The sequence below is a fragment of the Lycium ferocissimum genome, chromosome 1, assembly GCF_029784015.1.
Source record: "Lycium ferocissimum isolate CSIRO_LF1 chromosome 1, AGI_CSIRO_Lferr_CH_V1, whole genome shotgun sequence".
Taxonomy (NCBI): Eukaryota; Viridiplantae; Streptophyta; class Magnoliopsida; order Solanales; family Solanaceae; genus Lycium; species Lycium ferocissimum.
Window position 1 is genome coordinate 73,558,914 of NC_081342.1, and position 27,808 is coordinate 73,586,721.

At 34.0% G+C, this 27,808-nt stretch overlaps 1 protein-coding gene across 1 annotated transcript; it reads left to right on the forward strand.

Annotated features, from left to right (window-relative positions):
- Window positions 1-15,292: 15,292 nt before the first annotated feature.
- Window positions 15,293-27,731, forward strand: LOC132067658 (transcription factor MYC1-like). The gene is made up of 4 exons (XM_059460956.1): window positions 15,293-16,329; window positions 16,847-16,927; window positions 16,974-17,722; window positions 27,687-27,731. Exons 1-4 carry the CDS (start codon window positions 15,726-15,728, stop codon window positions 27,729-27,731), a joined length of 1,479 nt encoding a protein of 492 aa, XP_059316939.1. The 5' UTR covers window positions 15,293-15,725.
- The last annotated feature ends 77 nt before the right edge of the window (window positions 27,732-27,808 follow it).

Consider the following 27,808-nt stretch of genomic DNA (forward strand, 5'->3'; position numbering starts at 1 on the left):
AAATGGCCTAAAATGTGTGAATGGGTCATTCGCATGCCAACTTTTTAAAACTTGGCTATTTTATGCCAATTGCTTGTCTAAGATGATATACTGCGCCAAATTCCCTAACTTTATAAAGGAGAGGCATAACTTCGTTGTAAACTATTTATAAGTTCTGCCCATACATTATTAACAAGTTATGATGGTCACTGGATAGACACAATTTTGGTACACACTGTTCAAATACCCGGAAACTTCATCAATTTTTGTAAAGCTCTCTAAAATGAAGTATCTAATCATAGCACACAAGGTGTAAAATACCTCATAACTTAACTAAAGTTGTTGGTTAAATAAGTTGTTCTTAATTTTTATACGGATTATAAAAAACTTTTATAATATTTAGATCATAAAAACAAATAAATTATATGTGTTATGTCTATTAAAGCTGGTGTAACGACCCGTTTGGTCGTTATTGTGTTTTTTTTATCCTTTTTCCGCTATTGACTTTTCCCCTAGCTTCGTTAGAGCGTGTTTGACTCGTGGGGATAGGTAGCGCGGTTCCCAAGGTGATCGGGATTGGTTTGAGGAGTTTTGAAGTCCTTATGTTGAATAAGTGAAAGAGTGTTGACCAATAGTTGATTTTTGGGTATTTGTATTCTTTTGTGAGTTTCGTTGGTTCCATTAGATCCAGATGGTTGATATGACTTGTTAGGACGGTTTGTTCGGTTCCTGAGGCACTCGGGGGTGTTTTAGGCTATTGGATGGAAACCTTATTTTGGGGGTTCGGGGGTGACCGGGTCAGTATTACCTCTTTTGGAAATTTCGGGTGCGCGGGTGAGTTTGTAGCATGTTTTTGCATATGGTTGTATGTCCGGTTGTATCGGGAGGTCTCGGATGGATGTCGGGATTTTTGGTTGAAACGTGGTGAAAACTATATTTTACGATGTCTTGCCTCCGCGGGGGTGTTTCGCCTCTCTGCGGTCCCCGCCCGAGCGGGACTTGGCCGCCAGACGCGATTCTTGTGTCATTTAATGAGGTCCGCCTTAGCGGTCGGCCCGAGGCGGGATCGCGTATGCGGAAGCGTAACGGGGAGCGAAGATCGCTGAACCAGAAAGCTTTTTATTTCCTATTTCGAACCCCCATTCACAAAGTTGAAACCCTAAAGAGTTTTGGAGGTGATTTGAGGAGCTTTAGAGTTGAATCGTCTCTGAGTAAGTTCTCTTGACCTTAAGTTATGTTTATTTACTTTTTAAGTTAGAATCTATGACGAAATTAATGGGATTAGTTGGGGAAGATGGGTTAACAAACCCAATGTTAAGGTTTGAATCTTAAGCTATGAATATGGGTTTATTTGGTGAGTCTTGTATTATAAACATGGGACCTTGTGAATTAGTAGATTATGGGAAGCTTGAATCTCTATTCTGTTTAAGAAATTGATTATGGGAAGCTAGGGTTTTATCCTAAATTGGGTTTTTTTGATCTTATGTTTAAATTGATGATTAATTGAGTTTATTTAGCAATTGGGGAATTGTACTGAGCTTCTTGAACATTGGGTTACCGTTTTTAATTTTGAAATCCCCATTTTACCCTTGTGGGCCCGATTTCCTCTTTTAAAGTCTAATCTTCGATTCAAATATGTCTATTGAAATATGGGTATAGTTAGTCTCATTTTCTAACTTAGATTACGATATTGACTACACTTCGATTATTCGGAAGCTCCTCGGAAGGGGAAGGCTCACGTTTTATTGTTCGTGGCACCAGCTCCGCATTGAGGTAGGTTACAACATACTTTAGTTAGATTTGATTAGTGAAACGCATGTATGCATAGAATTGGCAACAAAATTATTTCTCATCACAGATTTTTGCTTTATTTTCTTAAAAAGATCTCATATTACCGTAAAAATTGATGTTTAGCTAAACTAAAAATGGTTTAAGAGTTAGAAAAGATAAATAACAAAATTAAACTACACCAGTTACAAAATTGTTAAAAAGTTAAAAGTTATTAAAAATAAATGCAAAGATGGGATTAAGGAGGCTGCCCACTTAGGAGTACGTTACATCCTTTCTAGTTTTATTCTCCTCCTTCCCCTAACTTAATTAAGCAAATTGAAAAAAATGTAAAGTTCTTTTTCTTTTATTTTCAGAGATCTTAATATAATAATTCTTGAAAAGTTTTGATACCGTAATATACTTTAGTGCAAAATCTAAAAAAAAAAAAAAAAATTCCTAGAAGGACTTGTGGTTTACATATGCGCAATTAGTAACAACCATGTTTTATGAACTATTCGGTTCAAGAAAAAAGTATCAAACTATACATTCTACATTTATTCTTTTGTTGAGGAATTAGTGAACTTACTTATAAATAAGACATAATTTAAAATTTAATAAATTGACACTTTATACTGATATTAGTATATCCTAATTCAAATTAAGTCAATATATCTAAAATATGAAAAGTAACTATTTTTCTTAATTTAAACTTTCCTTTTTCTTTCAAAAAATGCATGTGAGAAAATAACATTTTCCCCCTTTTTTTCGTGAAGTCTAAGTGGAATATTAATGTGTAAACTTTTTCATCAATAATAATATTATAACTACGCTATCCGTTAAGAAAGTTAGGATCAACTAAATTTAAACAATTAAATCATGTCTCAATACAACAACGTACCTAAAAATTTTATTTGTCCTCACTTTTATTTTTCTAATGGATCGATTTTGATTTTTTTTGCTGCTATACAAAATTATGTTTAAATATCATACCTAAATTTATATTTTCAAAATAAAAGATAAGATCAAGAGAAATTTAATTATAATCTTAGAATTTATAAAGTGAAAATATCATTTAAAGACTTCTCTCTCAATACCAAATGAGGTCTTCAAAGTTATTAATATTATATAGTTTTTGTCTTTGCAGATAGTTATTTCTTTTAGATGACATCATCATCATTCACAACTTTTTAAGCATTTTAACGAGTCTTAAACTTTTTTATATTTACCAAATTGAAAGTGGCAACCTAAGTAATAAAGGAATAAAATAGGGCTAAGTATATGACACAAAAAAAAAAGTCATGGTACATATATACTTCACTTGCAAAAAATTGAACTAAGGGGACATGTAATTACCAAAAAGGTTTGGAAGTGTTTTGATTTATTTGAAATATACTTTGGTATATCATGCAATAAAAAGCAATACGAGGATAAATTTGAAAGATTCCTTGTTTTGATTAACAAGATGCTCAACTAAATAGTTGAGATGCAACTAAGGACTACAAAAATCATTGAATTGCCCCTCATTATATATAGTAATATGATATGGAGACTTCTTAGAAAGTTCTGTTTCTTTTAGTATGCTTAATTTGAATGTTGAACAAGGTAAGGGTTCGCCCACCGGGGGGGGGGGGGGTGCGGTTAGAGTGGGTGCCCGCTCAACCCACAAGTGATATAATAAGATATTCAAATTTAATTAAATAAATTTAAATAGTTACTTAAATTATGTTGAATCCTTCAAGTAATACTCTATTTGATTTAAATTAGGGAAAATACATAAATACCCCCTCAACGTATACTCGGATTAATTATGACGCACCCAATCTTTGCCGGTGACCTATTACCCCCTGGCCTTATTTTTTTCTGTATTTTTGACTGATGTGGCACAATCAAAATTTGATGTCCAGTTGCACACTCTCCGTCACATTGGCGCCACGTTAGTGCCACGTCACTGCCACATCGTCGTCGTCTTCTTCTTCATTTCAAGAAATTAATCAACCCATTTTCCTCCATTAACACACACACATTCAATTTCATCATCAATTATAAAATCTAATTTTCAAGAAATCAATCAACCCATATTCTTCCTCCATTAACCCACACACATTCAGCCCATTTTTTTTTCTCCATTAACACACACACATTGTAAAATTCTTATCTTCCTAATCTTCACAGAAAACACAGTAACCCATTCGAATTTTGTCAGTTCAAGTTTATATCACCGGTAGCTTGGTTCTTACGAGAGGCAATTTTTTTCAATTTTTGCTTTTATCCTTTTCGATTTCTTATGTGGGTTCGATTTCTTATGTGGATTTTCTTGTTTAAAAAAGAATTCTATATTCTTGTTTGAGAGTTCAAAATCTCTAAATTAAAATCTTTTCCGTTCGATTATTTCAATGCAAAACTAAGTGAAGGGAATGAACATAACGAACTTGGAAAATATGACGGGGAAAATAAGGATAAAAGGTATTTTTCCAACATGTAATAAGAAACACAGTAGTAGTTAATAATCTAAAGAATTGAAGACGAAATGGAAGACAAAGTTGAAGAAAGAAGATTATTAACTACTGCCAATGATTTGAAATTTGGGGATGAATGATGATGATTTTTCTTAAAAGATTTGGGAGCAAAACAAGGAATTCATCTTAGGTAACGCGAGGAGAGATAATTGTCTACCATAGTTAAATGCTTTGATTAATTGATTAAATCTTATCCGTTAGATCTTTAGGAAGACACATATGGGTTGAATGTGTGTGTGTTAATGGAGGAAAATGGGTTGATTGATTTCTTGAAACAAAGAAGAAGAAGAAGAAGACGACGTGGCGGCGTAGGCGCATGTCACGAGAGAGTGTGCAACACTCTCCTTTGTCTGTGGGCATCAAATTTTGATTGTGCCACGTCAGCCAAAAAGGGATACAAAAATACAGAAAAAATAAGGTCGGGGGGGTAACGGGTCGCGCGCAAAGGTTGGGTGCGTTATAATTAATCCAAGTATACGTTGGGGGGGGGGGTATTTTTGTATTTTCCCATTTAAATTATGATGTAATAATTATGATCTAATAGATCGGCAATGAGTTATATGATAATGAATAAATTATTAAATTTAAAAAGGACTAAGCCATTGTACCTTTTTTTATTTGTCTATATTAAATAAATATAACTAATTATACAATGTAATCAAACACGAGCTTATAGGTGGTTGAAAATTTATATAATTAGTTATTTACATAATAATTAGATATAATTTAATTGTTCTTTTTGTCACACCCTAACCTTACTAGGGTGTGATGGGCACCCGACCCCACATCCGGAGCCGAGCGAACCCACAGACTCTTATTACACACATAATTTTTTTTTTTTCAAATCTCTAAACTGAAGAATCATGAAGTACATAGTGAAGCTTGCAAATTTGACAAAATCTGTAATTATACAAAATTTACTACACAACACAAACCGACATATCGGCTAGTGGAGCCGCGGACAGACCAACATATCACACCCACGACGCCGTGCTGCCAAAAGCCTATCATCACAGATCCAGAAATCATAACAGACAAACTCTGACTTGGCGGTGCTCCGGGAAAGTAGAGCTTGCCATCTTCGCTGGAACATCCTCTACAATAACTTCAACTCGTCTGGGAGTACCTGCGCGGCATGAAACGCGGCCCAGAAACGAGGGGGTCGATGCGGAAAATGTCTTGAGTATGTAAGGCATGCAATCGGAAAACGAGAACCATAGCAATCGAAACGGACGGACATAATAGGTAAATACTTTACTCGAATACCCGGACGCTTACCGTTCGGACCTAGTCCATACGCGCTGTCATATATCGGAAAAGGTACGAAAGTAAGTCAACCGGAATACCAAAATGCGTGCTTTACAACCACGGACCGCGTGTCCGAAGAGGTGCGAATCGTACGAGAATGTTCGAACGAGATCATGTCGGGCGGAATACGAACGTACAGAATGTTCAGACGATATCGTATATCAGACGCAGACGTACAGAGGTATATCGAACAGACCCGTAATCACAGTCAGACATACAGAGGTGTATCAGACAGATTCGTGTTCAGAGTCAGATGTACAGAGATATGTCAGACAGATTCATACTCAGAGTCAGACGTGCAGAGATATGTCAGACAGATTCGTATTCAGAGTCAGACGTACAGAGATGTGTCAGAGTAACATGTCCCGGCCCTCCTGTGAGGGACTCGGTGGATAGACTCATAGATGTATGTCAAAGTCATGGATCACAGATGCATATAACGTGTCCCGGCCTACGAGGAGGGACTCGGTAAATAGGATCATATATCGGATTCATAAGTCATATATGCAAATAACGTGTCCGGCCCTTTGTTAAGGGACTCGGTGAAGTAGAATTATGCATATCGGAATCGTGTGCCAAGTATACATAACGTGTCCGACCTCTCGCGGGTCTCGGTGAATAATCATAATATGCCATCTCGCCACCATCCCCGATACCATCAAATCATAAATACATACGGATAACGTGTCCCGGCCCGCTTGAGTACGAGGGACTCGGTGAATAATGCGAAGAAGTGCACGATAACATGTCCCGGCCGGGACTCGGTGAATCGAATCGTATCGTGACGTACACACGAGATCATAACATGCCACTGGCCGGGACTCGGTGAAAGATACATTGGTGCGCGCACGAGCGAGTAGTGCGAAACATATGCATATAGAATCGACTCGATGAATACATACGCTTATTAACATACGAAGAATCAGAACAAGTTTCGGGTTAGCGTCAAAGAGTTATAAGCATTTGCCATGCAGAAACCTCTTCGGACTTTCAAGCGATCCGGAGTCGTGTATGGAGAACATTAAGACTTATAAGGATACTCGCGTGAGAATACTCGGTCAAGATTCATACCCAAATAGTCATGCTTGGGAATACTTAGGTCAAACATTCATACCGAGAATACTTAAGGAATACTTATGTCGGTCATATACATATCCGAATATTTACCTTCAAATACTTATAACCGAATGCTTATGCCGGAACATTTACATCTAATGCTTATGTCGAATATTCAAATCGGATTATTCATACGGAGCGTTTATATCAGAATAGTCAAACCATAATACTTTTATCTGAGTTACCAGACACTTATAGCAAGCTCGGAACATTAGCCAAAGGTTTCCAGTACTTTTCGTGCGGAAGTAAGGCAAACAGGACGATATACATAGGTCTCGGGGTTTGTGGGCCCACCCGGGTGGCGGGGTGACGTACCTCACTTACATAATTTTACACTTCATAATGTCATTCATAATAGTTCTAAGACAATCGGGTTCCATTTGTTCAAGTTCTAGGCGTTTAAACAAATTTTCAAACCATTAGCAGCATAAATGATTCAATTCTATTGAAAGAAAAAGGGCAATTTTCGGACATGAATTCCGAGGAGTAGAGTTGTCCCCGAGGTCCAAATTCAAGCCTAGTATATCTAGGACATGCCAGAGAAAGAAAGGGTAAGCCTTACATACCTTTCGGACGTCTTATGCTCGTCCAATCTCGAATCGTTTCGCCAAAAATTTGCAAATGGTCATATTTACCGATTACTATTCATGAGGCTTGAAATTCCAATCTTGAATTTGTTTCTTGTCACGAAATTTCGGCAACTACCTCCCCCGTAAATGCACCATCCCGAGAATATGGCTCGGCCCTAAATCAACATCAACGACAATCGGGAATTTAACCCGCCAAACTATCAACAACAATACCAATAACAACATCGATAAGCAATTACGATATATTCTAACATAAGAAATTTCCATTTCTACATATCATCTCAACCTTCAACCCAACTTCCACTAAACGATCTTCACTCATTTCCTTCCTTCCAAATTCATGACTTACATTAATGTTTCATACACTAGTCATACCATTTCCCAACAATACAAAAAGTCCGTATTCAAATCACATTAGCCTTTAAGCAATTTTCCAACAATTCACATAACTTCTTCCATAATCTACCAACAATTACAACTTCATTTCAAGCTATTAGATTCTCGTTTTTCATCATAGAATTTACTATAATAACCATTGAATCACTAAGTAAAGTTGGCTCATTACTTCTACACAATGCAAACACTCACATCACCACACTCAAACATACATACTTCCATATATTTCATCCATTTCTCCACTACTACACACAACAACGGTCAAAATACTACATGAATTCAATCATGCATACATGCACATACTCCATTCGGCCATACCACATGCATGCATATTTCATAAGTTCCATTCATTTCTGCCACCACGACATGCACAACCATCATAATACATGTAAAAAGATTGGTTTCTTACCTTTTCTCTTCAATTCTCTCACTTAGCCAAGGTTGTCAACTTGCGACAAAGAATGATTCTCTTGCCTCAACAATTGCACCATGTTGAAGAGCATCTTTGAATTAGTAGAAATACTTGGAGAAAGAAATTTTTGGGACAAAATTTCATGGAGTCAAATTTCCATGATGGTGGCCGAATATGGCCTTCTTGTTTGCTCTTCATTTTGTTTCCTTGAAAATTCTTGACTTATGAAGAAAATTAAGAGGGTCTTCTTGTTATTTTCACCACTTCTCTCTATTTATTTATAAGCCCCTCAATTATAGTCACATGTCTCCTTCATCACTTTTCTAGAATTTTCTTGAAAATACAAAGAAGACTAAATGGCTTCTCTTACAAGCTTTAGCCCATGCATTATTTATAATTTACAATTGGCCCCCTATTAATCAAAAATAGGGCATATAGTGCACGGCCAATGTGGCCCCCTTCATGAGTTTTTCTTGAACTGTGTAAAATTACCATTTTGCCCCTAAGCTTCCACATTATTTCCATTGACCACTTTGCGATTTCCCCTTTTTAACCTTAACCTTTCTCAATATTTCCCATGCAATAATAGTCATAAATTACATTTATAACAACTCGCACATCAAAATGTTCTTTGAAAATGATCTCGTCCTTAACTTCCCACGACGACTTCGAAATATCCAAACGTACAAAATACGGGCTATAACACTTTTAATTGTGATTTTATTTGTTATGAAATTTTATTGTAGCAATAAGTTTGTAGCTATTAGGATAGTTATTGCCATGTATTTTTATAGCTTAAAGCAAAATATATCTATTCAGCTATAATAACTTTTTTCAAGTCTGTTTTGTGGCTATAAGATTACTATTGCTATGGTAACTTCAAACGTGTGGCAAAAGCATACGATTTAGCTACGATGATTTACTGTAGCAATAAATTTGTAGCTATTTGGGTAATTATTGCTACGGATTTTTATGACTTGAAGCAAAAATATCCATTTAGCTATAATATTTTGTTTCAAGTCATTTTTTGTGGCTACTAGATTACTATTGCTACAGTGACTTCAAAAGCGTGGCAAAAACATGCGATTTAGCTACGACGTTTTATTGTAGCAATAAATTCATAGCTACTTGGGCAATTATTGCCACGATAGTTGACAACTATAGTAAAAAAGAGGAATTAGCTTTGCCATGTGAGTTTTGTAGCTAAGAAATTTTATGAAATTGTAAATAGCCATGAAATTTTAATTTTTGTGGCTATAGTTAAGTATTAGTCACGATTTTCAAATTCATAGCTGAGAATCGATAGCTACAGATGCCTAATGTTGTAGTGGCACTGGATGTACAACCTTAAACGGATAGAAATTTGTCAATTTATGCATGAGCAGCCCTTAGCACAATTATCAAGTGATGTCGAAATCTAGAGGTAACCCATCATTAGCAAGGTTGAAATTTAGTTAATTAGGTTCTATGTGATAATCATAGTCTCTAAAGTCCAAGTTAGTGAGATCTAAATTATATTCAAAATATCTTCGAGATTATTGGAAGAAAAAACTAACATACATCCACCTTAAATTAAAGTGTCTCCATTGCTATATTACTGTAACAGGCAACTAATTAAGAAAAAATTCCCAATGAAATGACATCGAGAAATAAAATAGTCCATCAGCAAACTAATTCACCCATAATCTCAAAATATGACCAACTCTATTTCTCCTGTTTTAATGACGGAAGCATGATGAAAATTTTGATGTAAGATATTTCAAACACAATCAAAATGTTTATAAATAGTACTATCATTTAGCAGCCAGCATGCAGAGCATCAAACGTCTACTCAAGAAGATAAATGCTTTAAAGAAACAAAGAAAGTTGATTATTTGTTAGGAAAATATGGGACTCCTAAATAGGAAGTTAAATACATCTGCGCAACACAAAGTTATCCTACAGTCTTAAAATTTAGACACCAAATCACCAATCACACAATAAATTATCTCATTAAATTTTTGGGATTTTTGACATTATAGGGGTAAATCCCTACTTTGGGATCAAGCATGTTGGCTACAGAGAGGCCAACATGGTTGCATATGCAATGTTCAAATTTTCCAAGATAGAGATCTGCTAGCTGAAGCTCTAGGATCTTTACACATGGATAAAATGAACCTTTCATCATTCAGGATCAGGCCAGCAAAGCATATATGCAAGGTGGTATTTTGAACCACCCTAGATGGATAAGTTCCCGTGGTCAAGCTGGATCTTGACTTAGATGGGAACAATTTTTTGGTGCTCTATCATGTTATGTTGTAGCCGAGAATAATTCATGAGCTATTTCTGATAGTTGTAGGCTATAATGTACATGTTTCTTGTCTTAGTATAGAAGAGGTAAGGTTTATGCCCTGCTCCTTATATTGCAATTATGTGGGTTTTTAATTATAAGGTAGGGGTTAATGTCAAACCTCGGTCCCCAGCCCTACAGGAGATGAAATCCTGGGTGAGTCGTTTATTGAAAAAAAAAACATTTTTATAGCAAAAAAGGGTCAAATTTTCCCTTGTACGGTTTGAAATTAGGCAACTTGATGCGTCGTTATAATTTGTAATATAGTACCCCGATATCAGGAAAAGTCTCATATTTTTCCTTTGACCCCTCACCGAGCTCCAACTTGAGGGTTATTTTAAATCATAGTAAGAAAATTGAGGGGTAAATTAAACTTTTTTAAAAGAATTTGGACACACCTAGCTAGCGTTTATTTCACGCTGGAGCAAATACGAGACGTTTGTTAACAATAAGAATATGAATGAGCCAAAAAATATAAGAAATTGAACAATACGGAATAGTACATGTCCAAATTAGTTCCACTATCTCTTTCATTGAATCATTCTTTGGTACTAAAATAGGTATGGGCAAATGTACATAGAAGGCAGTGGGTAGGTGCACCCCTTGCCTCCGACTAACCCAATCATCTAGGGAAATATTTTTAGAATATATTTATGTTAAGTTCAAATTCATCTTTGCAAAGAGTTTTGTATGTAATAATACTGGTCCTGATTTAAAATTCCGAATTCGCTTTATGGATAGGAAGCGACCCATCTAACCCCTCAATTAATGTGTAACGAACGTTATTAGAAATAATTATAGCAGAACAACTCCCAGTGTAACTAGAAACTAACCAAGTTCATTGAATGATTTTGACGCACTATGATACCAAAAAAAAAAAAGGAGCAGCCCACATGAATCAGCTAAATCCGAATTTTTCTGTGTTCCCTTACATGATACACTACTATCTGGATAGCTGATAGCGACTGATTCTCATACTTTGCTTAATTAGTAGTATTAATTATTAGGTTAATGAACGTGCTAGAATTAATCTAGCCAAGACCCGAAAAATGATCTTGGACAAAGGCTACTTTTACTTTTACCTTCAATATTTTATTTAGTTGTATAATTTAATCGACCAGTCCTTTTCTTTTCATCTGGATCCGTCGGTGTCACTCACTGGATTTTCAGATATACTTTAACTTTAATATATACACATAGTGGGCAAGCAAAGAAAGTGAGTTGGCAACTGATAACGCGTAAAATGATAATTAAATTGTCTGACCATCTCATCTAATAATAAAAAATATAGATTTTTTTGAGACATATTAAAAAGAAAAATACGTGTCATATAAATTGGAATAGGAAAAATACTTCATTTTGTTTAATCATATTTCGGATTAATAAAGGACTATTTTAGAACACTAGGAATATTTCATTCCGAATTAAAACATAAGAAACTTCAGAGTTATAGAATAAATCAATGGAAAAATTGATTAAGACAACATTTTCAATACGATTTATTCTTTATCTATTAACTAACGAAGTTGCAGATATTCAAAATTATCATGATGGTCCTATTAAGAGTTGGGGCTAAGGTTGTACCCTCGATATCGGGAAAAGTCCTCATATTTTTCCTTTGACCCCTCACCGAGTTCCAACTTGAGCACTACAAGAAAGTATAGAAATGACAATAAAAAATTTAATATTTAGCAACAATTTGGTTTTCTTTGTTGGCAAATGAACTTTTTTGTTGCCAAAAAATTTAATTTTGTTGCCATAGTATTGATTATTGTTGCAAAAAGTACTTTTGGCAACAACAAAAAAAGTTGTTGCAATAACAGCCGTTGAGAAAAGTCTATGCAAAAAAAAAAAAAAAAAATTGTTGCCAAAAGTACTTTTTGCAACAATAATCAATCTATTGCCAAATATATTTTTTCTTATAGTGGAGGGTTATTTTAAATCATAGTAAGAAAATTGAGGGGTAAATTAAACTTTTTTTTTTAAAGAATTTGGACATACCTAGCTAGCGTCTATTTCACGTTGAAGCAAATACGAGACGATTTGTTAACAATAAGAATATGAATGAGCAAAAAATATAAGAAATTGAACAATACCGAATAGTACATGTCCAAATTAGTTCCACGATCTCTTTCATTTACTCATTCTTTGGTACTAAAATAGGTATGGGCAAATGTACATAGAAGGTAAGTGGCCCAATCATTTAGGGAAATATTTTTAGAATATATTTATGTTAAGTTCAGATACATCTTTGCAAAGAGTTTTGTATGTAATAATACGTACACGATTTAAAATTAAATTCACTTTATGCATAGGGAGCGACCCATCTAACCCCCCCAATGTGTAATGAACGTTATTAGAAATAATTATAGCAGAACAATTCCCAGTGTAACTAGAAAATAACCAAATTCATTGAATAATTTTGACGCACTATGATACAAAAAAAAAAAAAAAAAAAAAAAAAAAAAGGAGCAGCCCACATGAACCATATGCTTTTAACAGTTAAATTCGAATTTTTCTCTATTTGTTCCCTTACATGATACACGACCATCTAGATGGCTGATAGCGACTGATTCTTATACTTTGCTTAATTAGTAGTATTAATTATTAGGTTAATAAACGGGCTAGAATTAATCTAGCCAAGACTGATCTTGGATAAAAGCCACTTGTGCTTTTACCTTCAATATTTATTTAGTTATATAGTTTAATCGAAGACTTTTTCTTTTATATGGAGTCGGTGTCACTTTTTAGATTTTGGATATACTTTAACTTTAATAAATCCTTTTTTTAAAATAAATTTCTAAAGGCAATTAGTAGACTAAATTGCACACATGAATGTTACATTTCCACAGTGTGGTTACACGTGTCGTAACGTACATAAATTTTTATTTTGTGATTGTGGTTAATTAATATGAATTCTAACATTATTAAATTCCTTAACCATAATAGTTTATATGATTTCTTATAGATACTATGTGTGACTAAGTTTCAATCGAATTCCCAAGAGAGTGATCTTTTTTAAACCCTCAAATTTCTGAACGTAGAAATAAATAACAGCTTCTATCGATATATGCTGATGGTTTACGTTCTATTAGTGAGACACTAATAGAATCCTTTTTTTTTTTTCTTTTTCTTACTAGTGGCTTCTACTAATGTAAAGGTTTGAAAAAGATATACTTTGTTACAGTATTCCAACATTCATTACTCAATATTGTTGAGAACGAGACAGAGAATGTGCAAAATTCAACGAATTATATACACACAGTCGGCAAGCAAAGAAAGCGAGTTAGGCAAATGACAACGAGTAGAATGATAATTAAATTGTCTGACCACCTCATTTAATAGTAAAAAATATTGATATTCTTTTTGAAACATATTAAAAAGGAAAAAGTGTGTTATATAAATTGGAATAGAAAAAAGTACTTTATTTAATCATATTTCTTTAACATATTCTCTCACGTGCGGACTTGATTTTTTTTAATGAGTCAAACACGTGAAAATTCTTTTATCGTATTAACTAACAGAGTTGCAGATATTCAAAATTATCATGATGGTCTTATTAAGAGTTGGGGCTAAGCCGCTAAGGTGGTGCATCACATCCTCAATTGTTCACTTGTTAATTAAGACAGCATATTCCTGAGTTAGAAAATGGAAGTTGTCCCATGCAACTTACACTACAAACAAATGGGTAATTTGCGGAGGTTGAAAGTTGAAATTCGCTGAGGGTTGAAAGTTGAAATTCAGCTAGTTGTCAGAAGAGGCTAAAACCTCCGCGAATTGCAACTTTCAATCTCCGCAAATTACCTATATTTTTGTAATGTTAATTAGAAATGAGTAATATTACCGTTATTAATTTCAGGATTGGTATCCTAATTTCCTGGTATAATATCCTAATTTCCTGGTATATTCGTCATGCAAAATTAGGGATTGGTGAAGACTGAAGAGTTAATCAGAATTAAATAGTTGAACGAAACACAGCCAATAGTTGAACGAAACATAGCCAAAATGGACAAGAATCCTATATGATAGATTGAGTGGACTAAGAAATAATTAATTAATTCCGTACTAAAAGAGACAGTCTTCTCCAGCACGCCTTTAGGAAGATAAAAGGCTTACTTAAGTATCATCATGTTGCTAATCTCTAAAGTTAGAAAATATTGTAATCAAATAGTTACTTGTAATGACTAGCCGTGATTAAGCAAGCGAAAATGCATCCATTAGATGACTATAGTTCCTTGTTTGTACGGTTCAATAGTTCAAAACTTTTGTTACTTGAGGAGGTGGGAATGTCCAGCTCTTTTTTGTTGTTTGAGGAAATTCAGTTTTATGTTCCCTCCTTCGTGTATTCACTTTCTGGATATTTATTTACAGAATAGGGGTCGATGTCCAAAAGAGTTCAATACTCCCTCTGTCCAAAAAGATTGTCCCACTTTCCTTATTAGTTTATCCAAAAAAAATTGACACCTTTTTATATTTAGAAGCAATTTTACTTTATGAGATGATTTATAGCCACACAAATATCTAAGGCTTGTTTTAGATCACACATTTCAAAAGTCTTCCTTTATTTTTTAAACTCCGTGTCAAATCAAACTAGGACAATCTTTTTGGGACGGAGTAATACCTTTTTTTCCATCTTCCATTTGATGTGACTTTATCATTGAGAAAACATGAACCTTTTTTTAACATTTGACATTTTTTGTTTTACTTTTACCTTGTTAGATGATATATTTTTATAATCATAGAATATTATTAGCATGATTAAAATTATAAGTTTCAAGAATACTTTTGGTGTTAGTCAAAATATTCTTTTATCTTTTAAACTTCATCCTCAATTAAATATTGCCATACACTCCATCTGCTGCCCCCCCCCAATTTATGTGAGGCATTTGATTGAATGATAATTTAAGGAACAATGATCTATTTTTAAAGACTTGAGGTCTATAACATGTCACAAATATTTATGTGTGATTATAAATCATCTAATTAAGCAAAAAATAAAAAGTTTAAATTTAAATTATTTTAAATATAATAAAAAGATATCACTTTTTAAGGACGAAGTAAAAAAATATCAGGCGAAAAAATAGAATATAAACTTGGAAAGGAAAGGGAAAAAAAGAAAAAGAAAAGGGAAGTGCAGAAACCACGTGAAAATGGTGCCAAAATAGAACATGCACGAACGTATTGTATGAAAGGAACCTCGACCTCTGCTAATATATTAAAGCCAAAACTCTCTGCGAGGATTAAGGCTCAACAATAATCTCTCTTCATCAAATATTACTACTAAAATAAATTAGTAGTAGTTGCTGAAAATGGAAAATATATTTTCTACTTCATCAACTACTTCACAGCCAAACACACTTCAAAAACTCCTTGAATATATAATCCATAGTCGTCAAGAATGGTGGGTTTATTCCATCTTCTGGAAAGCATCCAAAGATGTCAATGACCGTCTTATCTTCTCTTGGGGCGATGGCCATTTTCGTGGAACTAAAGACACAGCTTCCGCGAAAATAGGCCATCGCCAGTATCATCAGCATCAGAAGAAATTTGGCTTCGATGTAATAGATGATACTAGTAATGATAATGTTACGGATTCGGAGTGGTTTTATATGTTATCTATGACACAGTGTTTCGTGGCTGAGGATGAACTCGTCGTACGAGCTTATACCTCGGCCAGCTCAAACGTGTGGCTGGCTAGTTATTATGAATTGCAGCTTTATAATTGCGAGAGAGCTAAAGAAGCTGATTTGCATGGAATTCGTACGATTGCGTGTATTGCTACTCCTAGTGGTGTTGTTGAATTGGGTTCTTCTGATGTTATTCAAGAAAATTGGGAATTTGTTCAGCTCATTAGGTCTCTATTTGGATCAAACAATAACGTGAATACGACTTCTAATCCACCCATCAATCAAGGTATTTCCAGCTTTGATTCTATTTCTGTTGAATTGTGTGATTGTTTCTTGTACTCCCTTCTTTTCAATTTGTGATATAGTTTGAATCGAAATGAAATTTAAGAAAGAAATTAAGTTTTTTGAAGCTTGTAACATTAAACATAACATATGTGCAGTTATAAAAGTTGAGAACTTGTTCGGCTCATTAGGTCTCTATTTGGATCATATAATAACATGAATACGACTACTCATCTACCCATGAACCAAGTATATATTTTGGAGCCTTAATTTGGTTTATGTTGAATCGTGTGACTATTCATCTGACAATGTCTAAACATATGCCTCTTCAGTGAGTCTGATTCCTAAAATACACAATTTCTTCTAAAAGCTTAATTTGTTAAAGAAAATATACTTCTAGTTAATTATATTGCGGCTCACTGCCTCAACATGTCTTTTCATGTGTTCACCTGATTCTTTTTCATGGTTAAACATGTAGAATTAAATTTTTTGTTTTTGTTTTTGTTCTTTTTGGGTGGCAGTGAGGTTAGAGAAAAGATCTCTTATCGGCTCCAATACCATGTTGAATTATGCAATCGTAGTTTCATCTAAAAGTCCAAACTGTTAGATAGTGCTTAATTTTAATTGTTTAATTACATTATGACTCAGCAGTAACATCGAGAGATCATCAGAAGGTTGGAAAACGTGGATCAACTTGGCAAGAAGCAGATGTTATAAAACAAGAAATGGCTATAGGAAACCTAATATCAGAATCTGGCAATTCCGATTTCGAGAACGAGTCCTCACCTATCAACAATGTTGTCAATCGGTCACGAAAGCGGGCAAAGAAGGGCGATTCAAGCAGTACAATAATAACAAGTAGAGAAACAACAATGGAAATTCACGTGGAGGCTGAGAGAAAAAGAAGGGAAAAATTGAACCATCGATTCTATGCTCTACGAAGCGTTGTTCCATATGTGTCCAAAATGGACAAAGCTTCATTGCTAGCAGATGCAGTTACTTATATCAATGAGCTCAAATCTAAAATCGAAGATCTAGAATCCAAATTAATCGAGCCCCAGAAAAAACCTATAACTATTGAGCGACACGATTCTTATAGTGAGTCTTCTGTTGTAACTGATCGAGCTAATAAAGATAAGTCATTATTTTCGAGCAGCATTAACGGGGCACAAAATGGGATGGAAATTGAGGTGAAAATTATAGGATCGGAAGCCATGATTAGGGTTCAGTCTTTGGATATTAATTATCCGTGTGCCAGATTGATGAACGTGATGAGAGAGCTGGAGTTTCAGATTTATCATGCAAGTGTTTCCAGTGTTAAAGACTTGATGCTTCAAGATATCGTGATTAGGGTTCCTGATGAGTTATCAAATGAAGAAGCCCTAAAATCCACTATAGTGACAATATTAAGTGTTGCTGAGAATTAGTACTAAGCATATATTACTGCATGCTGGCTTGCTATCTATAGTATACATATGATTATCTATCTATAGTATACATATGATTATCCGTGTAATTCAGGGACTCGTGTTATATATATAAAATTGCAGGATATACGCCCCGTGGCATGCCTTATTGATTAGGAAATCTATTTATCTTTCTCTCTCTTTTTTTGCCCTTTTTCATTTTTAACTATAAAATTGCAGGACTTCGAACAATTTATTTGACTAGGCATGAAATTTAAGAAATAAATAAAGACTTTCGAAACTTGTGGTCTAAAACAAGTCATATATTTCTATGGTTGTAAATAATTTCATTAAGAGTAAAAGGAAATTATTTCTAAATATAAAAATATATATTAAAATTGAAATTGTATCACATAAATTGGGACAGAGAGTAATAGAATATTATATCAAAAGCATAAGCCCCCTACAGAGAATAGATACCTCACAGCTAATGTAGTGAAGTAAACACAACAAATAAGACCTGATAATACATAAATACCTCTGGTAATAAATTATCCTCTTTGTAATTTTTTTTTTGTAACTACACACCTTAATTTTGGGAGGCTCTATATATTTGTTCGAAGTGATATTAATTGGAGACAAGTACGGGGAAGAAGTAAACTTCATGACATGTTTACCATTTAAAAGTCTTTCCCTTTGAAAGACCGCATAATAATAATTGTTCATTTTTCTTTTTCATTATTATTGCTGAATGAGGACTAGAAAGCTGCGAAATTATTTGCGTGAATTTCAATGATAGCTCGGGGAGACACGTATCTATATAGCAAATGTTGACGGGTAGAAATTATTTGTGTATATATACACACACATTATCGTGTATATATACACACACACATTATCAGCTCTACAAATTATTCCTCTAGTATTGTCAAAATTTATAGTTCTACGAATAATAGATTGGCCATTTTGTTGATTATACTGCTGAGTTTAGCCGCACGATCAAACCATAACACAGAGGCCCTAGAAAAGATAAGTAGAGAGGCCGGGCCACCTGCAAAGCCCATAACAAAAAATGAGGTCTGATTGGTGCCCATAAGAGAGCAAATAGCTGATTTACACGAACATCCTTTTTAGGCCCACATTTAAATTGGGTCATTCGCACAAAAGTCCGTAGTCGGGGATGGTCTTTAATTTTTGTCACTCAAATTGTTGGTCTTTAATTTTTGTTGTTCGGTACTTTAAGTGACCGAAACTATCACCGATGTTATACCCTATTTTAACCGGAGTCAAAATAGTTTACAACATCCCGGTAATTCCGGGGTTAATTAAAGTTAAGGAGTCGCCACCTAATTATTTACGGTGAATTAGGACACCTAAAATTCATTAAAGTAATTATCTAAAGTTGATTTGTTTTTAAAGTCTACGAAACCAAAATGATCTAGGTAAGGGTTCTACTAATCTAGAGGGAAGGTATTAGGCATCCTCTAAATTTCATTAATGATGGTTAATCCGATCGGACTCAAATTTAATTAGGCTAAAAGCAAAATGTGAATAATTTATGGAAGAAAATATATTGAAGATCTGTTCATAAATATAGTATAGAATGTAAATTGGTTAACATGATGTTTTAACAAAAGGCTGATATGATTTTGAAAATAAAACTTTGGTTTGAAAACTTAGGGAGAGTTTGGGTAGAAAGAGGGGCTTAGGATTGAATGCCAACTTTAATAATTAACTAACTTAATTGCATGTAGAAAGAAAAATGTATCTGACTGTGGAATTGTTAATCGTCCCATAAAAATGATACAGAATAGAGTTTTGCAAAACGTTACTTTTATACATGCTGAAGTAATATATTACGGACTTCCTCTTTTAAACTAACTAGGTGTTATACTCTTATACGACAAATATCCTGTTAATATCGAGAGTTAAATGACGCTAGATGATTAAACACGGTCTAATTGTTAATACCATAACGATCTGGTTTCAGCACGCAAACACATAAATTATCAAACAGCGAAGAGAAGAAAAAAGAACAAGATGATAAGCGTTTTTCCATTCAATTCTCTGGAGATAGCAAACCGCCCGCAGGCTTCATTATTCAACGGATGTAAAGGAGGAAATGATGTCATATTGGCCCCGTGCGGCAGCGGCGTCGTTGAGTCTCAAGTGAAACTCTTCGGCTCCGATAATCATGCAAACATTAAAAGAAGATCGGATTAGAAGAAGAGAACTGATCCTTAACATGTTACAAGCATCAAGTTGCCATTCATTAAAACAGTAAGGTGTATATATATAATATCTCATTTCATTAGAAAGTTACAGAACTCAAGAGAATGTCATTAAACACCTCATTCTAAAAGAAGATATGCAGCAGTGATACTATTTTAGCAAGCGCGAAATGTTCTACTTAAATCAAACAATGTATTTCGGAGGTGCCATACCTTTAGGGAAATCACAACTATGATATTTCCATGATAATAAAGTAAACCAGACACACAAATATTTTACTGTCTAACTGTGATATATCATTGGATTTAACGTAGTGCAGTAGATTTTAGGAGGAGGGGGAGCCTTATACAATTCATCAAGTTTTAAAACATACGCATTTCTGATTTTTACTTCAACTGCTCTTAAAGGTTGGCATCTCTTAAAAGAAGAACAAACCCACGTATACTCTTTGACATCATTTTCATCAGCATCTCAATCAAATGAAATGTTCCGAAGACATAATTTTTCTTAAAAAAATAGAGGTAACATTTCATCACGCATACGAGGGCAAAGAAGAGAGGAGAATGGCACAGGATATCGTACAGATAAGTTGATTAATGCTAACCCATATTTAATATGATCAATTTATAACATGTAGTTGATTAAAAAAAAGGAAGGAAAATAGGCTTAAGACTGGATTTGAAGAAATCAAAACAGCAAGTTGAATACTTTCTAATTTGGAACTAGTCAGTAATCCCGCAGGCTAACTAGGTCTTGATTCTTTTCACTACTTTAATCTAACAAGCTCATTTTATAATTTTAACATGTTAAGGATATTAGTGATGTTAAACATATTGAGGCAGATGATGAAAACGAGAGAAAAGACACAATGATTCAAAGCGACCTCTTCCTCTATCCAGCATAAACAGAACAGTAGATCTTTGACACAAATGTACATTCCACAAACACAAACTTATGACTCCAATTAAGATAGTAAAACAACATTCTTATTCAATTCGGTGGGCATACACAGTTCTGGACAGATATATTTTGACAGAGAGAATCCAACGGATCTTCCCTTTTTAAGTTAGGCATATGGTCATTTATGTTTGAACAGGGACAGGACTCGAGTTACCCAAGCATATAAGCTACACATTTCTGGCGGTAACAGCAACTCATCTCAACCATTCGACAATATGAGCCCGTTCCGATACCACTTATACTAACAAACAAGGTACTGTTTGATCACATAATCAAAATATATTTTTATCGATTTCTTTTCTATCAACTTCAGCCTAATCGTATTGTGGTCAAAGACACTGGATTGGTATCATAAACCGAATAGCGTCGATTGTACAAATCAAGCTACTAGATACAAATCCCTATTTCATCTAAACGTCATCAACAAACAAACATTCAAAATTCATGGTACTTAACACGTAAAAATCTGAAGAAAATCCAACAACCTCAACATATAATAAAACGCGAACTCATTGAAAACTTAGATTCGAAATAAAGAGAATGCACTGACCTGTTTTGTGTACAGTGAAATGGAGAGAGAAAGAAGAGGCGGCTGAAGGGAAAGAAAAATGGATTAGGTTTTTTTTATTTTGTCCCTAAAGAGGCTGATGAAAATGAAAAGAAGAATGGGCCGGATCGGGTTAAGTAATGGGTATGGGCTAGTCGTTTAGTGTAGAAAATGGGCTGGTCTGCTTGGGCCATTTATTTGGCTGAAATTTTGAGGCCTTCTCTCCTTCAACTTAATTCCTTTTGGGTTTCTAATTTAACGACTAGTACAATATATACTATGTGAAATTGAATAGTAATTAGTAAATGATTTAACAAAGTAAAAATTAATTTAACGAGTACAAATCCTAAAATGAACGATGACGGATCATTTAAAGATTGTGATAAAGTACTGCTAGTAATGTTTGAAAAATAAAAATAGCGAAAATAAAGTATTTAGCTCGTCGATAAATTTAGAAGCCCGAGTATATAAAATTAAATGAAGGAAGGACAAAATTGGGTGTCAACAACCGAGATTCTGGATTCGAACCCCAGCAAAATATCACCGAAAATATAATAATTCTTAAAAAGTTTGATACTGTAATATACTTCAGTGCAATTTTTTTAAAAAAAAGTTGCTAGAAGGACTTGTGGTTTACATATGCACGATTAGTAACAACCACGTTTTATGAACTATCCGGTTCAAGAAAAAAGTATCAAACTATACATTATACATTTTTTCTTTTGTTGAGGAATTAGTGAACTTACTTATAAATAAGACAAAATTTAAAATTTAAGAAATTGATACTTTATACTGATGTTAGTATATCCTAATACAAATTACATCATATATATATCTAAAATGTGAAATAACTATTTTTTTTAATTTAAACTTTCTTTTCTTCTTTCAAAAAATGCATGTGAGAAAATAACATTTCCCCCCTTTTTTTCTTGAAGTCTAAGTGGAATATCAATTGGTAAACTTTTCGTCAATAGTAATATTATAACTCCACTATCAGTCCCGATAAAGTTAGGATCAACTAAATTTAAATAATTAAATCATGTTGTAATACAACAACGTACCTAAAATTTTTATTTGTTCTCGCTTTTATTTTTCTAAAGGATCGATTTTGATTTCTTTTCCTATCATACAAAATTATGTTAAAATATCATACCTAAATTTATATTTTCAAAATAAAAGATTAGATCAAGAGAAATTTAATTATAATCTTAGAATTTATAAAGTAAAAATATCATTTAAAGACTTCTCTCTTAATACCAAATGAGTTTTTCAAAGTTATTAATATCATACAATTTTTGTCTTTGTGGATAGTTGTTTCTTTTAGATGACATCATCACCATTCACAATTTTTTAAGCATTTTAAAGAGTCTTAAACTTTTTTATATTTACCAAATTGAAAGTGGCAACCTAATTAATAAAAGAATAAAATAGGGCTAAATAAATGACACAAAAAAAGTCATGGTACATACTTCACTTGCAAAAAGTTGAACTAAGGGGCCATATAATTACCAAAAAAGTTTGAAAGTGTTTTGATTTATTTGGAACATACTTTGGTATATCATGCAATAAAAAGCAAGTGCGAGGACAAATTTGGAAGAGCCCTTGTTTTGATTAACAAGCTGCTCAACTAAATAGTTGAGATGCGACTAAGGACTACAAAAATCATTGGATTGCCCCTCATTATATATAGTAATATGACATGGCGACTACTTAGAAATTTATGTTTCTTTTGTTATGCTTAATTTGAAAGTTGAATAAGGGAAGGGTTCGCCCACCGGGGGGCCGGCAGTTAGCGTGGGTGCCCGCTCGACCCACGAGTTGGATCGTGACAGTTGGATGGATAACCTTAAACGGAGAGAAATTTGTCGATTTACGCATGCGCAGCCCTTAGCAAAATTATCAAGTGATGTCGAAATCTAGAGGTAACCCATCAATAGTAGGGTTGAAATTTAGTTAATTAGGTTCTATGTGATAATCATAGTCTCTAAAGTCCAAAGTTAGTGAGATCTAAATTATATTCAAAATATCTTCGAGATTTTTGGAAGAAAAGACTAACATACGTCCATCTTGAATCAAAGTGTCTCCATTGCTATATTACTGTAAAAGGCAACTAATTAAGAAAACATTCACAATGAAATGACATCGAGAAATTAAATAATCCACCAGCAAACTAATTCACCCATAATTTCAAAATATAACCAACTCCATTTCTCATGTTTTGATGATGGGAGCATGATGAAAATTTTGATGTCATATATTTCAAACACAACCAAAATGTTTATAAATATTATTATCAATTAGCAGCCAGCATGCAGAGCATCAAACGGCTACTCAAGAATAGGGTTGGGCATAAATACCTAAAACCGAAAAACCGAATCGAACCGAACCGAAGCTTCAACAAACTGAACCGAACCGAACTAGTTTGATTCGGTGTTTGGTGTCCACCGTAAAAAAATCGAAACGAAATAGCCGAACCGAAGTTTGATAAAAACCGAACCGAAAAAACCCGAGCACCGAAATTTAATACATTACCCAAAAAAAAATTTAAAATAATCCAGGCCCATTAAGTTTAAAGCAAAAAAAAACCCAATTGTAATAAGTCCTCTTTTGCATTTGTATCCCTAATTTTCCACTTCAATTGAGAAAATCAAATATCCTTAACAAAGAAAGGTGACTAGGATGTGTCTTTAGGATTAATGTATGTCCTTTATGTGTTTTCTTAATCATTCTTACGGTATGTATATAACACCTATTGATCTTATATCATGATTATAGTTTTCTGTTCTTGTGTATCCTATTTGTTTGATTTTGATTTCAATTTATCAGTTTTATATTTTATTGCTTTTGAGAATATGAATTAGTGTCAATGGAATCACTTCTAATATTATATCAAAAAAACCGAATTGAAAAAACCGAAACCGAACCGAACTTTAAAAAACCGAAACCGAAAGAACCGAACCGAACTAGTTTGGTTCGGTGTTCGGTGTCCACCTTAAAAAAACGGAACCCGAAATAGCCAAACCGAAGTTTGATAAAACCGAACCGAAAAACCGAACGCCCACCCCTACTCAAGAAGATAAATGCTTTAAAGAAACAAAGAAAGTTGATTATTTGTTAGGAAAATATGGGAATCCTAAATGGGAAGTCAAACACATCTGCGCAACACAAAGTTATCCTACAGTCTTAAAAATTGACATTATAGGGGTAAATCCCTGCTTTGGGATCAATCATGTTGGCTACCGAGAGGCCAACATGGTTGCATAGAGATCTGCCAGCTGAAGCTCTAGGACCTTTACGCACGGATAAAATGAGCCTTTCATCATTCAGGATCAGGCCAGCAAAGCATATATGCAAGGCGGTATTTTGAACCACCCTAGATGGATAAGTTCCCGCTGGTCAAGCTGGAACTTGACTTAGTTGGGAACAATTTTTTGGTGCTCTATCATGTTATGTTGTAGCTGAGAATAATTCATAAGCTATTTCTGATAGTTGTAGGCTATAACGTACATGTTTCTTGTCTTAGTATAGTTTCCTGATACTAGGATATAGAAGAGATAAGGTTTATGCCCTCCTCCTTGTATTGCAATTCTGCGGGTTTTCAATTAACAAGGCAGGGGTTTATGTCAAACCCCGGCCCCCAACACTACAGGGGATGAAAACCTGGGTGAGTAGTTTATTGAAAAAAAAGACATTTTTATAGGAAACAAGGGTCAAATTTGCCCTTTGTACTGTTTGAAATTGGGCAACTTGATGCGTCGTTAATTTGTAATATAGTACCGCCGATATCGGGAAAAGTCTCATATTTTTCCTTTGACCCCTCACCGAGCTCCAACTTGAGCACTAAAAGAAAGTATAGAAATGGCAATAAAAAATTTAATATTTGGCAACAATTTAATTTTACTATTGGCAAATGAACTTTTTTGTTGCCAAAGAATTTAATTTTGTTACCAGTGTATTGATTATTGTTACAAAAGTACTTTTAATAACAATAAAAAAGTTGTTGCAATAATGGTAGTTGGGGAAAAGTCTATGCAACAAAAAAAAAAATTTTGTTGCCAAAAGTACTTTTTGCAACAATAATCAATCTATTGCCAAATATATCTTTTCTTCTAGTGGAGGGTTATTTTAAATCAAAGTAAGAAAATTGAGGGGTAAATTAAACTTTTTTTAAAAAAGAATTTGGACACACCTAGCTAGCGTCTAGTTCACGCTGAAGCAAATACGAGACGATATGTTAACAATAAGAATATGGATGAGCAAAAAATATAAGAAATTGAACAATACCGAATAGTACATGTCCAAATTAGTTCCACGATCTCTTTCATTTACTCATTCTTTGGTACTAAAATAGCTAGGTATGGGCAAATGTACATAGAGGGTAAGTGGCCCAATCATTTAGGGAAATATTTTTAGAATATATTTATGTTAAGTTCAAATTCATTTTTGCAAAGAGTTTTGTATGTAATAATACTGGTCCTGATTTAAAATTCCGAATTCACTTTATGTATAGGGAGCGACCCATCTAACCCCACAATTAATGTTTAATGAACGTTATTAGAAATAATTATAGCAGAACAATTCCCAGCGTAACTAGAAAATAACCAAGTTCATTGAATGATTTTGACACACTATGATACGAAAAAAAAAAGGAGCAGCCCACATGAATCAGCTAAATCCGAATTTTTCTGTGTTCCCTTACATGATACACTACTAACTGGATAGCTGATAGCGACTGATTCTCATACTTTGCTTAATTAGTAGAATTAATTATTAGGTTAATGAACGTGCTAGAATTAATCTAGCCAAGACCCAAAAAATGATCTTGGACAAAGGCCACTTTTACTTTTACCTTCAATATTTCACTTAGTTGTATAGTTCAATCGACCAGACTTTTTCTTTTCATTTGGATCCGTCGGTGTCACTCACTAGATTTTCAAATATACTTTAACTTTAATATATACACATAGTGGGCAAGCAAAGAAAGTGAGTTGGCAACTGATAACGCGTAAAATGATAATTAAATTGTCTGATCATCTCATCTAATAATAAAAAATATAGATTTTCTTGAGACATATTAAAAAGAAAAATACGTGTCATATAAATTGGAATAGAAAAAAATACTTTATTTTGTTTAATCTTATTTCTTATATTCCCTCACTTGCGGATTAATAAAGGACTATTTTAGAACACTAGCAATATTTCATTCCGAATTAAAACATAAGAAACTTCAGAGTTATAGAATCAATCAATGGAAAAACTGGTTAAGACAGCATTATCAATACGATTTATTCTTTATCTATTACCTAACAGAGTTGCAGATATTCAAAATTATCATCATGGTCCTATTAAGAGTTGGGGCTAAGGTTGTGCATCACATCCTCAATTGTTCACTTGTTAATTAAAACAACATATTCCTGAGTTAGAAAATGGAAGTTGGCCCCACGTAACTTAATTAGAAATGAGTCATGTTACACGTTATTAATTTCAGAATTGGTATTCTAATTTCCTGGTATATTCGTCATGCAAAATTAGGGATTGGTGAAGACTGAAGAGTTAATGAGAATTAAATAGTTGAACGAAACACAGCCAATAGTTAAACAAAACACAGCCAAAATCGACAAGAATCCTATATGATAGATTGAGTGGACTAAGAAATAATTAATTAATTCCGTACTAAAAGAGACACTCTTCTCCAGGACACCTTGAGGAAGATAAAAGGCTTAATTAAGAACCATCATGTTGCTAATCTCTAAAGTTAGAAAATATTGTAATCAAATAGTTACTTGTAATTGAATTGGTAAATATACCATGGTTACAATGTCCTATTAGGATACAAAATATACTAACCTAAATTAGAAGATTTACCAAATATTCTTTTACTACCTATTTACATTATCTATCACACCCCCCGCAAATTTAAACGGGAGGTGTACGAAGCCGAGCCCATCGTATCGAAAATCCTCCAAATAAGACACACAAAATCCTTTAGTGAAAATATCGGCAAGGCGGTGACATTCGGGACGGAACATGAAGGGCACGCGCGTGACCGCGCGCCACCTTCTCACGAAACAAAATGGATATCCGTCTCAATGTGCTTGAAATGCGCCGACGTTGGATGGATTCTGACAGGGTAAACAACTGACATTGTCTGATAAACCACGGTAGCCTTAGGGACGGGATATATTAACTCCAAGAGCGGGTTACGATCCGGTGAAGATTCAGAGACAAAACATAGCAACCCCTATATTTCGTTCGCACTGAGCGGGAAAAGTGAGTTGGCGTTTCGATGACCAAATTATTTGTTTTCCCCAAAAAAACGCAAAAACCCCACGTTGAAC

Excerpts from the sequence above, each read along its gene's own strand:
- LOC132067658 (XM_059460956.1), top strand. The coding sequence starts at position 15,726 with ATGGAAAATATATTTTCTACTTCATCAACTACTTCACAGCCAAACACA. Across the intron at positions 16,330-16,846 it reads TAATCCACCCATCAATCAAG|TGAGGTTAGAGAAAAGATCT; the intron begins GTATTTCCAGCT and ends TTTGGGTGGCAG. Across the intron at positions 17,723-27,686 it reads AAGCCCTAAAATCCACTATA|ATTCAGAGACAAAACATAGC; the intron begins GTGACAATATTA and ends GATCCGGTGAAG.